At 37.0% G+C, this 13,378-nt stretch overlaps 1 protein-coding gene and 1 non-coding gene across 2 annotated transcripts; both read right to left on the bottom strand.

The window, feature by feature from the left end:
* Positions 1-8,353: 8,353 nt before the first annotated feature.
* Positions 8,354-12,314, bottom strand: LOC108997403 (eukaryotic translation initiation factor 5A-2). The gene is made up of 5 exons (XM_018973656.2): positions 12,048-12,314; positions 9,450-9,572; positions 9,284-9,340; positions 9,122-9,196; positions 8,354-8,857 (listed from the first exon to the last, which is right to left on the bottom strand). Exons 1-5 carry the CDS (start codon positions 12,171-12,173, stop codon positions 8,756-8,758), a joined length of 483 nt encoding a protein of 160 aa, XP_018829201.1. The 5' UTR covers positions 12,174-12,314; the 3' UTR covers positions 8,354-8,755.
* LOC118349534 lies at positions 10,769-10,878 on the bottom strand. Its single transcript, XR_004802489.1, has one exon. It is a non-coding gene; the product is annotated as a small nucleolar RNA snoR100 (small nucleolar RNA).
* Positions 12,315-13,378: the final 1,064 nt, after the last annotated feature.

The raw sequence follows: 13,378 nt of genomic DNA, 5'->3' as shown, positions 1-13,378 counted from the left end.
TTCAGATTGCCTTCATCAGCTTGTGTTATCTTATGTAGGGGGAATAGTGGCCTAAAATCACCATGACCTCATCAATTCAGGTGCTACATTGAGCCTAAAGAATCTGGTCTGGTCGTGGTGCAGAAGAAAAAGGAAAGAAAAACAAACAAACATCATACATGGGCAGATGGATTCAATGGGTGGTTTTCCTTGGGAAGATTTCGGTTTGTGTTTTCTTTGGCTGGGAAAAATGAGTCAAAATCTCATGATGATCATGACCTCTTAGGGATTGGGTTGTGATGGAGGTGGTGTGGGGTGGTGGCTTAGCCAAGGGCAAATGGGAGGTTGAAACGCAACCAACTTGGTTTCCATCCAACTAGCACCAAAGGTGCAATCGGTTTGGTGTTTTGGTTTGGCTCTTGAAATCAAAATTGTCCAAGGCTTGGTCTAGGTTTAAAGGGATCTCATGAGGTGTTTAAGGACCATAGTGACCTTGAGAAAAAGGCACAAAATGATTGGGCATAAGGGCAAAATAGTCCATGCACACAAAGGGCACACATGTGTGCTGATTGGTGTAGTTTGGGATTTTATATGTCATTTCCTCTAATGACATGTGTGGAGATTTAGCTAGGGTCTTAACATGATCTAAGAGTGATGTAATTGTGAAATAAAATAAGAAAATTTCAGATAAAAAAGGCTAAAAAGATTAAGAAAGAAAATTAAGCTCTAAAACATGGTTTAAAGATCACTAATCATGGGTAAGTTGATTAATGGTCTTAACCCAATTTCAAAACTTAATTTGAGTACTTAGGATATTCCATGGGTTTGAAGAAACCCATGGTATGGTGTATTGGGCTTTCAAATTGAAGAGTGAAATAGAACAAAACAAGGCTTTGGGCCTTGTGGGCTTAAAAGGGCCATGAGTGTGAGTTAATAGTTCAAGGGCTTTTGGGTTTGAATAGATGGGGGCCTTGTTTCTAGGTTTTGAGGGATTAAAAGAAACCTCAAAATTCACAAAGATAGGGCTTGAAAGGCTTACCTTGACATAATTGGGCCATGGGTCAAATCTATACCAAGCTTGGCCCAAAGGCCCTTCCTCAAACTTGGGCCAAGGCTATCATACCAAGTCTTGCACTTCTATGAGGCTTGGAGGTAGATTTGGTTGTGGGTTATTGAATGGACCTTATGTCCAGATTTGAGGGCTCATCTAAGGCTTCAAAGGGCTACCAAGTTTTGGTCCAAAAGACAAGTCTTTCTAAGGTTGGGCCAAAGGCCTTCACTCTATCCAAGTTAGGCCCAAAGGCTTCAAGCCTTCTATACATTGGGCTTAACTTCTAAGGTTCTACAAGAAAAACCTATATTCATATAACTCCCAAATTGGTCTAGAGCTTATGGTAGCTATTCTTAGCCCATCACATCCTTAGTGAATTAGAGGCCTAAAGTCTTATGCCCATCAAGTATGGCCTAAAGTCTTATGTCCATCAAGTTGGGCATAAGGTTTTAGTGTCTCTCATAAGCCTTTATACCCAAAAAGCTTGGGCCCTTAATAAACCAATCTTTGGGCCTTCTCCAATTCCATCAAATATTTAACCCAAATTGCTTAGCCCATTATTGTGGCAACCATCCAATATGCCATGTGTCATTCCCTTATGGGCCTCTTGGCTTCTTATCCTCTAAATTAATAAAGCATTAAAAATTCTCCAAAATAATATTACTAACCAATCAAGCTCCAAAAATTTCCTTTGTCCTCAAAATTCAATATTGCACTAGAATCTTCTAATAATTCTTCTAAAACCAAAGTATACGGCCTTTTTGCCCACTCAAGTATCCAAACTTGATCTTATTCTCAAATTGCCCAACTCCTAATTAACTATGATTAAGGCTACTAAGGTCAAGACCTAAGCAGCTTTTTAGGCAAGGTGTTACATGTACCATATGGTATTGGTAGTACCATAGGTAGCCAGCAAGCGAATAACTCAAACCTTATAACTTTGTCGCTTTACACTCAATTGGTTTTCTATTAAGCAATGACAAAGTGGTAAAAATAAGACATGCCCCGATTAGCCTGTGGATGGCGCCATACATGCCATAAGGTTATGGTGGTACCACTTGAAACCCGCGAGCGAAAATTTCCAACCTCATAACTCTACCACTTTGCCCTCAATTTGTTTTCTACGAAGCAAGGGCAATGTGGTAAAACTGTGACGTACTCCGATTGGCCCAGTGATGCTACATACGTACGATATGGTCATGATAATATCAGAGGTAGCATGTGAGCAAAAAACTCCAACCTTATAACTTTGCCACTTTACACTCAATTGGTTTTCTACTAAGCAATGACAAAGTGGTAAAAATATGACGTGCTCCAATTGGCCCAGTGATGTGGGGCATACATACCATAAGGTCATGGTTTTACCATGGGATGCCTGCGATTGAAAAACTCCAACCTCATAACTTTGCCACTTTGCACTCAATTGATTTTCTATTAAGCAAACGCAAAGTGGTAAAATGTGACGTGCTCCAATTTGCTCGAGGATGGAACATACATAAAATAAGGTCATGGAAATACCATGGGAAGCCTACGAGCAAAAAACTCCAACCTTATAACTTTTCCAATTTGCCCTAAATTGGTTTTCTACGAAGCAAGGGTAAGTGGTAAAATTGTGACATGCTTTGATTCGCCAGGTGATGCGGCATACGTATCATATGGTCACTGTAGTACCATAGATAGCTGGTGAGCGAAAAACTCCAATCTCATAACTTCACCATTTTACACTCAATTGGTTTTCTACTAAGCAATGACAAAGTGGTAAAAATAAGACGTGCTTCGATTGGCCCGGTGATAAGGCATACATTTCTGGAAGGGAAATACTCTAAACACAAAAGAATTATACAAAAATAATCCCACAAACTGATATAGTTTATCATATTGTAAAGTTTTATTGTAAAATAAATCTAATAGATCAGATGAAGTCATGTCAGTTTGTAGGATTATTTTGTGTAATTATTTTGTGGACGTAGTAGTACTCTTTTTGGAAATATGAATAGCCTTCAGAAGCTCTTTGCATGGGTGCCAAGTGGCGTCCCTTTCTTGCTATGACCGAAAGTCTCTTCTTTATCCCTTTATCATTGCTTCTCTTGGAAACCTAAGGGTCTCCTTTGCATGGAGGACATGTGGCACATCCCATTTGGAGTGATCGAAATTTCAAGCCTTCTACCATCCATTTTGTGTCTAGATGCAATGAATCTAAGGAAAAACAATGCATGGTTGCCAAATGGCATGAAGTGGGCGTGTGTCCCTTGCCATTCCCGAAATCTTCCTTGTCTTCTTTCATCAAAGATTCTTCTAGAAGCTATCATAATTGGCGTGTAGCTTTTCCAAACCGAATCCTTTCTTCATCTTCCTCATCATTACTTCTTCTAGAAACCTTAAAACCTTACGCATGTGTGACATGTGGCCATGCGAAAGTTGACTTCTAATGGGTTGGGCATGCACTCTAGTAAACCTAACCCTAAGTCTTTCCTTCTTTCCTTTTTGGTCTAGGTGCAATGAATCTATAGGATGAAGTTGCATGATTGCCTAATGGCGTCGTTGGTGTGTGTCCTAGATGAGCTGAAATCCCATGGCTTTCCTCCTTCTACGCATGACTTCTTCTAGAAGCTTGGAGCTTCATTGCATGAGGGACAAGTGGCGGGTCTCTCTTAGAAAGACAAAACTCCCTTTCCCTAGGAGCCAAAGGGGCACCTTCCACTCCTTCCCAAACCCTAGTTTAGGCTTACAAAACCCTAAATTCCTATAGGGCTGAAAATTGGCCAAGTGTTGGGCTTTTCCTTGGGCTTGGGTGCCTATTGCACCAACACAAAACATAGTTTATGTCAATCTCATAATCTATTCTTATCAAACCATTGGCCTCAAGTCCATTTAGATCAAAATAGAAAAATGAAAAGTAACAAGTAAGAACTTAACTTAGACTAGGTTATCACAATGGGACCCACTACTTCTTTAATCTTCATAAAAACTTATAACCATATCAACGTACTTATACATCCAAACATATACAATTGGACCAACAATCTTTTGCAAAACTCACTCAAACATATTCACTCCAAGTTTCCAAAAATGCTCTTAATCTGTCAAGGTCTGTGTTAGATATCACTTTATCACAATAATTGCTTGAATTACTAATCCTTTTTTTTTATTATTAAAGAGTTAAGAGTCACCTGTCCAAGAGTGACCCCTCTCCAATTTTATTAATAACCCTCACTTGTAGCGGAGGAAAACTGTGGTTACAAAAAACAAGCATCTGGGGTACAGCCAAAAATCCCAACATACCAAAAGAAAACCAAAAACCAGAAAAAATAATTCAACAAAAAACGTCAAAACCACAAGTAAAAACAAAACAAGGCTAAGTAATACGAAGCGAAGGTATCCCAGAATAGTCCATGCGAATAAGGCCACGCAAAATTCGGGGAGTCTCCATCAAATGGGAGAAAGCTGAATCACTACCAGAAGCCCCATTTTTGGCTAACCAATTTGTAACTTTATTTTCCTCTCGAAAAACATGGTGAATAGAGCAGGTCATAGAATTCATGATTTCAAGAACTTCTTCCCAGAAGTCCTCCAAGTACCAAACCCCACATCTTTTATTACGCCACCAAGAAATAACAGTCATAGAATCAAGTTCAATTTCAACATAATTGAGAGATAAAGACCTACAAACCTGGAGTCCATGAAGGAGGGCTACAAGCTCAGCCTGATTATTAGAACCTATGCCAGTAAATGCAGAGAAATCATGAATTAATTTACCATGATCATTTCTAATAATCCCACCTATGCCAGAGTCTCCTGGATTGCCCAAACTACTGCCATTTGTATTCAATTTAACCCAACCCACCGGAGGCCTTTGCCATTTAATAACTTTGCAACTCCGAACAAGAGGGAAACTAGGTTGAACCTGCAAACTCTCAAGTACCTGCAAATCAAAACCAGAGATGTGAGAACTAGTGTGCATATCACGGCAAATAATACTAATCCACCTTCGGACAGAGTGAATGATGTCAGAGGCCGTTTCAAATTGACCCTCCATACGAGCCAGACAACGCCTTCACCAGAGTCGCCAAGTAATAACCACCGGAAGAAAACCCACAATAATGCCCATTTGAGAAGCTAATTTCGCACTGCGAAACCAAGTCTAAACTGTATCTTTCCAATTACGTCCATTAACAATACCAAGATTAGCCCCAAAATGATGCCAAACAGTGCTAGCAATATCACCTGCAAACAAAACATGATTCTGGTCTTCATAATGACAATTAGCACAACAGTCACAACGAGAAGTAATAGGAATGCCAATGCGGCGAAGGTGATGATCAACGCTCAGGGCCATATACCAGACTTTCCACATATTGATGGACATCTTCAAAGGAAGATTTTTATGCCACATCCAAGAATGCCCGTCCAGAGAGCCACCTCTAATACGAACACAATCCCAAGCCAACTTGGTAGAAAACAATTCATTATCATTTTTAGTCCATATCAACACATCCAACCTTGGTTTAGCTTTACAAATGTCCTCTAAGATACCGTCCAGATTTGCCGAGCCCACTAACTGGAAAATAAAATCCACTTCCCAGTTATTAGATAATTTACAATCTTTAACTTTCAGGAGAGAATTACCCACAATAGGCATCTCATTAGCTAAAGGACCTCTTTCCCGCCATTTATCATACCAGAATAAAATATTTCCTTCTTTTAGACGCCATTTAGTGTTATCCAAAACCAAAGGAAGAGATTTAGCAATCATTTTTCAAAATCTAGTACCCTTATTAGGGTCAATAAGAGACCAAGGTTTGGTATCCACATATTTACCCTTAAAAAAATTGGCCCATAAAGAATTACCTTGAATGAGATTCCAAGCAAAACGGGTGTGAAGGGCTTGTTGCATATCATCAAGATTTCTTAATGCCAAGCCACCTTCATCCATGGGACGACAGATAGAGTTCCAGGCCACCCATTTTTTTTTACTTTTACCATTAAACTCCCTCCAGAAAAAGGTACTCATCATACGATGAAGAGTATTGATAGTGGCTTGCGGAACCTGAAGGATTGCAAAAAGGTGGAGAGCCATACTGGAAAGGACATGTCTTAATAAGATAAGTCTACCACCAGTTGGAAGAATTTTCATTTTCCAACCAGAGATTTTCTTTTGGACTTTAGCCACCATATCTTCCAAATACACCTGTTTGAGACGACCCAAAATAATAGGCACACCAAAATAGTTGAAAGGGAAAGATCCTTCTGAAAATCCAGTCATTCTTAGTAATAGACTCTTACGAGTAAAGGGGATTTTTTTAGAACAATAAATGGCAGATTTAGAATGATTAATGCATTGGCCCGACCAACTTGCATATTTATGAAGCACATCCAAAATTTCCTTGATGGCTTTGGAACTACCATTAGAAAAAAGCATCACATCATCAGCATACATAAGATGAGAGATTATAGGCGTACCTCGGGCTTGTGAGAATTGACCAAATTTCCGAGCCTCCACATTTTGCTTAATGAGACGAGAGAGTATTTCTTGGAGAATAATAAATAGATAGGGAGATAGGGGATCGCCCTGCCGTAAACCACGACCTCCTTGGAAAAAGCCTTTAGTAGTACCATTCATCATAATAGAATACCAAGGAGTCGAAATACAGATTCTGATGAGATCACAAAAGTTAGAAGAGAATCCAAAGCAGCGAAGAACCTCTATAAGAAAAGACCAGTCCACTCGATCATAAGCCTTAGCCATATCCAGCTTAATCATGATATTACCACCATGTGCCTTCTTATTAATAGAGTGGACCATTTCTTGTGTAATGCTAATATTTTCAAAAATACTTCTTTCTGGAATGAAGGCGCCTTGTTCCCAAGATATTATTCAAGCGAGAAAACCTGTCAAGCGATTAACAATAATCTTGGAACATATTTTATAAAATACCGAACATAGACTGATAGGCCTGAATTTATCAAACCTAGAAGGATTATCAACCTTTGGAATGAGAACAAGAAAAGAGGCCGTAAAAAAATCTTGGGAGCTGTTTAGAAATAAAGAATTCAGATATGGCTTCCAAGACATCTTCTTTCACAACCTCCCAACAACTTTTGTAAAAACCCAAACCAAAACCATCAGGTCCCGTAGCACTATTAGACGGGATAGAAGAGAGAGTTGAGAAAACCTCATTCAATGTAGGAACAGAGCATAGAATAGCGCTATCAGCATCTGAAATAACAGGAGAAATAAGAGTTGACAAATTCGGAAGAGATATGTTCGGCATGCCCTGCAGAAAATTAGAAAAAAAATCCACTGCCCCTTGAATTACTAATCCTAAACATGCGTGATGTGCAGTAACATTTAAATATATTAAATGAGAAATTTTGTAATTAAGTTGGCATGCCTTGAAGCATTATGCAATAGGTAGAAACCTTCAAATACACACAATAACATATTCTCTCTCCTCCAAAAATCTCTCTCCCAAAACCCCACCCATCTCCTAAAGATCCTCTCTTTTTCGTCTAGAGGAGGGGTGGGGCTTCGGCTCATCCTCCCCTCCTACTCTCCAGAGTTGTCTAGCAAATTTTTTTCGACTTTTTTAATTATTTTTTTCCTACCATAGCACAAAGATGGATCAATTCAATACTTTCAGGCCACCTACGATTGTCACGTGTTATGTCACAACTTCTTAGCTGCCGATTCTTTAGCTTCTAGAAGAATATCATCATAGGAGTAGCACATGAGTTTCATGTGCGGCCTAAGGCGTGCATGAGATCCACGCGCCACTGTGTGCTTTCTGCCGCCACGATCCAACTTCCTTTTTTCCAACAATAACGCGTGATTCTCAGGCTCCTTCACAGCTACTGATGGTTGTTCGCCAATGTTTCGAACTTTCGGTTACTATTTTTCTATGTTTTCACTTCACCTAACTAAAGATCATGAAAAAGGAGTGAGAGTCATGCACCCTTTTGACTCTTGCATTTTATGCCTGTTTAATATATATATTATGCTTGCTGTGAAATAAATAAAAAAGATACCTTCAAATGAGGGCAATGTTATACTTTTGATCTCCAACATTTTTGGTTGGGCTTTTTGATCTTCTATTTCTTGCTCTCTTTAGTTTCTCTGTTTAAAGATGCACAAAATAAGGGAAGAGGAATTTCGAAAATGGGGACCATTGGATATATTAAATAAATTACAAAAAAATCTTATTTAAAAAATATTATTTTAATGTTCTAACCAAATATTAGAGCATTAAATGAACTCCTTTGTACGAGAATCAAAGCCCAGATGTCTAGATATTTGACTCATCCCAAACTTGCAAATGCAAATAATTTACTTCAATCATGAGCATTATTCAAGCAAACAATTTACACCTAAAATGCAAATAATTTTCTGGAAAGTGTTCTACGATCACATTTCATTGGACCTCTTATACGAGTATCCTTCTCTGCACGTTAGCACTTATCATTTCTCTGTCCTTTTACATTCCCATCAACGAAGAACCAAACACAATTGGGTGGCAATCCAGATGCTGAAAACGGTCTGTAAAAAACAAACATCACATAACATAACATAACATAAAACGATAATAAAACTTCCTTCCCGAGCCACAGAACTCCATCCGCGCAACCACCAAGTATACCCAGAATCAGTAAGAAAGCAAGCTATAGAAGGCTCAAGAAAAATCTCTCCGCTAAATTTGCAACAGCAGCCCTCGAATTATTATAAATAAACTACTTGGGGCCAATGTCCTTCAGAGCACAAATCTGCTCCTCTCCCATTGCGGACATAACACTGACAACCAGGTCCTTGCCATCGGCAAACCCATCCTTGATCTGCACATACAAATTACATTTGAGAAATGCTGTCAATCACCAATAGGAATAAACAGAATGTGAGGTAGAACATATAGATGACACTACAAAACAAATCTTCACCTTCCAGGGCCATGCACCCATTAGAAAGCAATTAGGGAGGAAACAATATGACAAAATGTAACAAATGGCAGTAAATTTGCACGTTCACGTTTGCCATGCCGTGAAAAATAAGATGCAACAGTACAGATTAATCTTCGGAATTGAAATGTAACTCAGACAAACCTGGGTCAACAAATTGTCATCAGTTGGCAGTTTCAGATCATCCTTTGTATTCCCATTTTCAGTCAGCAAACTCACCTAAACAGCATTTAAATAATCAAATGACCAAATTTCAAAGAAAAATGAGTTAAGAAAAGTAATAATCAAAGAAAAAAAAAACCGTACAAATCCATCCTCGGAGATATCAATCAGCTGGTAGTCAGTACGATTAACATGGGGAACCTGTGTACAAATAGAAAAACATTTTACCATACAGAACATATTCTATAACAATTAAAGGGATTTCATCAAATTTATAGAAAAGAAGAATGTAAATAAAATTTTTGCATACATCACAGTTATGGGAAGATGGAACAATATCTTCAAGTTTCTTGCCAGTGAAAATATCAATCCCGACGAAGTGGCACTTAGCATGACCATGCTTGCCAGTCTTGGAGGTGGAAACTTCAACCACCTGCCACAAGAAACATTCATTATACATCAGCTCATAAAGCCACCATGAGAATTCATTATGCCTCAATGTAACAAGACTCCCAAGTTTTCATCCATATTAAGTACTAAACCGGTGCCTGGGGCCATATAGCAGGAACCTATAGCTCCCTTCCAAGTTTATTGACCAAGATACCATCCAGTCATCATTGATATAAAATAACATTAAAACTTCTAAATATGACCAGATCAATAAACTAAAAAAAATCCTATGGTAACAGACAAAAAAATGCTTATATCTCTGTATCCAATATCACAGATGGGTTCATCTTTGGTTCGGATAAAGGCTCTACACCATCCAATGGGAGGCTGGTGTCCAAATGACTGGTGCCACACGGTAATACTTCCAAATGAAGTCCAAATGTGTTAAACCCACAAATGGCTTCAGACCAAACTGAATGAGACTGCTGCTCCACCACTCTTGGCATGCCGAATGCCTGCTCTGCGACTCCAGTGCCTGAATCCGGTCACAATATTTCTCTTATCGTGTCTCCCTCTTTCGTCTTTAAGGCAAAAATAGGTTGAAAACTATAGGTTTCAGAATATGTATAATTATGACATTTCCTTCAATGAATCAGCAACCAAATAGGAAACATAGCAAAATAAAGATGAACTGACAGTATTTTTTTTAGATCATCGTAAATGCATGAATGGAAAATTATCAAAAGCTTTTTTTTTTCAAAACTTAGGGTACTTTTGGGTAATGATATGAGATGAGAAATTCTCAAAACTTCTCACAATTTCCTTCCCAAACATCACTCAAACACAAAATACTTTTCAATTTCAACCTTTCAACTTCTTCATCTAATCATATTCCAATCATTACAAGTTTTACAAACTTAAAAAAAAAAAAAAAAAAGAACACAAAAATTAATACAACTTTTTGAAGCTTCAAAATAAAAATAATATTAAAAAAAATATATTCAAACAATTTTTTTAATTTATAACATTTTTATTTAATTTTTTCTCTCCTTTTCCAAAACCCAATAAAACATCTTAACTCAAACTATTTCACTACTATTCAAAAAATTATGATGTACTTCAAGCGTCCAAACGAGCCCCTAATCTTCCTGTTAATAGAAAAACCACAAGCAATGATGAAGATAATGGAGGGAAAAATTTGTTTTGATGAGGGAAAAAAGGAAAAAGAGAAAGAAGTAGAGATATGAATAGCAACCAGGCCACGAGTCAGCCAAGAAAAGCATCAGAGAAAGCAGACATGTTGACCCATTGAATTCGATATCCATGCACATTACCATTTGCCTTCATTCTTTTGAAATCCAAAGCATTGGCTGATTGAATTCGGGTTTATCAATACTCCATAACAGAGCATACAATGGTTTCATATTCAAAAAACTTTGTTTCAAAAAAGGCAAATAGTAAATAGACAAGAAATGAAAACCCTGCATAGAACAAACAGCAACCTCGGAACCAAGATTCAGACTAAGGATGGATGTAGCCAGAAGTAGTTCTTGCACATAGTTAGCTTCTATAATCTTAAAACTGGTAATTATAGAAACAAGGAGAGTCCTCTTTAGGGTCTCTCTCTTTCTCTCTCTCCTAGAAGCATTCAATGAAGAAAAGGTAGCTTGCGTTTCTCTGAAGAGCAACGGTGGCAAGGGAAGACTGGTGACATGTAAGTTTCTAACGTGTCGTCACCTTATTGGTGGGTGTAAAATGGGAAGAGCACCACATCCGACTGAAGGTTTTCTCATCACAGATTTTAGAGGTTTATAATGACCCATTACTTAGCTCTTAATACGCGATAAAGATGACCTGCGGATTTTGAGTTGTAAACATATAATCCGACCAATAATTTTAACCAAACTGATTGTTTTATTTCCGAATGTGTGGAACACATGTCACCAGCTCTAGCACAAAAGATAACGGCATGGACAAAAAAGAAATTCAGCACCCACATCAACTCCAATGGGAAACCAAAATACTCGACAGAAACTGAAGAAAAAAGCAGCTAGTAGTAACAGGAAAATAACCAGAATTATGTTAAATGAACATTTTTAACATTTGGGGGCACCCAAACGAATCAGATCCAAATTAACCGCGAGAAAATGACATAGTAACTATTCAATCTGAGACTGTGAAATCCAATTCGGAATGAAATCTTCAAAAAAAAAGAGATTTTCTCGGGTTCTCATATCACAACTCTGACCTAGATCTGCTCAAAGTATAGACTACAAAGCAACCATCGAGATCTCAAGGAAACATACATGTGCATACATCCAGTCCAGAAATCAAACCTAAATCATAGAATTCGGTTAAAAACATATTTTTTTTCCATGATTTGATTTTTCAACATGAATAAGACGGCTTATCCATCAAATTGAATCTCAAGACCTAGAATTTTTACAAGATATGCTTTCCTGTAAAATTAGTTTGCTAGGAAACAAAGAAACAAACGATATGAAAAAAGGGGCAAAACCTTGCAAGGGCGGGCCTTGATGACGATGTAGCCGTTCTTACGAATGGTACCGGCCTGCTGGGGATAGGTCTTGGAGGCTCCGGCATCGGCCTTGGACTCGAAATGGTGCTCCTCACTGTCCGACATGGTTTTTTTCTTTTTGCCTCTGACTCGCTCTCTCGCAATACACCAGCTCAATTCGATTCAGAGACTCGGATTTTCAGCAGAAGAGCCACGGAGTGAGGCGGAGAGGACGATGAAGATTATATATATGGATGAATGCGTGTAAATATTGGTCTCTCGCTCATTGTCGCACATGCTCTTTCTAGGGTTTCATGGTGGTCCCCAATTGGCTACGGGCCGTTCGATTCTGCGGTGTGGCGGTCGGGTTTTCTTTTAGATAATAATGCGAGATCAGCGTTTAAAGGACGCTACGAATCTTTGATTTAGGGTGTATTTAAATGTTGAAGTGAGTTGAATTGAGATAATAAAATATTATTAGAATATTATTTTTTAATATTATTATTATTTTGAAATTTAAAAAAATTAAATTATTTATTATATTTTGTATTGAGATTTGAAAAAGTTATAATGATGAATTGAGATGAGTTTGGGATCTAAATTTATCCTTATAATAGAATTTGAGAAATGATATTTGCAGTTGTGAATGTATAAGTACTGTGTAGTTATTTTAAAAAAAGTAAATAAATATGAGATTTATATAAAAAAAATTAATTTTTTAATTGTAAACTTTACTCTTTTTCAAAATGACTGCACGATATTTACGTATTTTATGATTGTATATAGTATTACCCATAGAGTTTTTCCTCTACCATATTCACATATTATATATATACTAGGTAAAAGCAACGTGCAATGCACGTTTTCTTAGTTTATATTTTAGGAATAATAATTAACAAAATTAATCATTAAGTAAACACTTACTTAATTATTAAGTAAAAAAACATACAATTCGGTAGAAATTTTTAGTAAGGAAATTATTTTTAAATATTGTTAGAAAATTATTTTTTAATATTTTTTAATATTTTAATATTTAAAAATATTTAATTGTTTATTATATTTTGTGTTGAAATTTAAAAAAATTATAATGAAGAATTGAAATGAGTTTAGATGCATTTAGGTTCTATCACAATCCGCGTCACCACTCGAAAACACTTACTTAATCATTAAGTAAAAAAAAAAAAATTTAAAAATGCAATTCGGTGAAAATTTTTTGTAAGAAATTCATGTAGAAATAATAATTAACTTTTTTTTTAAAAAAAAAAAAATTAATCATTAAGTAAACACTTACTTAATTATTAAGTAAAAATAAAATACAATTCAGTAGAATT

The sequence above is a fragment of the Juglans regia genome, chromosome 9, assembly GCF_001411555.2.
Source record: "Juglans regia cultivar Chandler chromosome 9, Walnut 2.0, whole genome shotgun sequence".
Classification (NCBI taxonomy): Eukaryota; Viridiplantae; Streptophyta; class Magnoliopsida; order Fagales; family Juglandaceae; genus Juglans; species Juglans regia.
The sequence above is the reverse complement of the archived record's forward strand: the minus strand, read 5'-3'. Positions and strand labels throughout refer to the sequence as shown.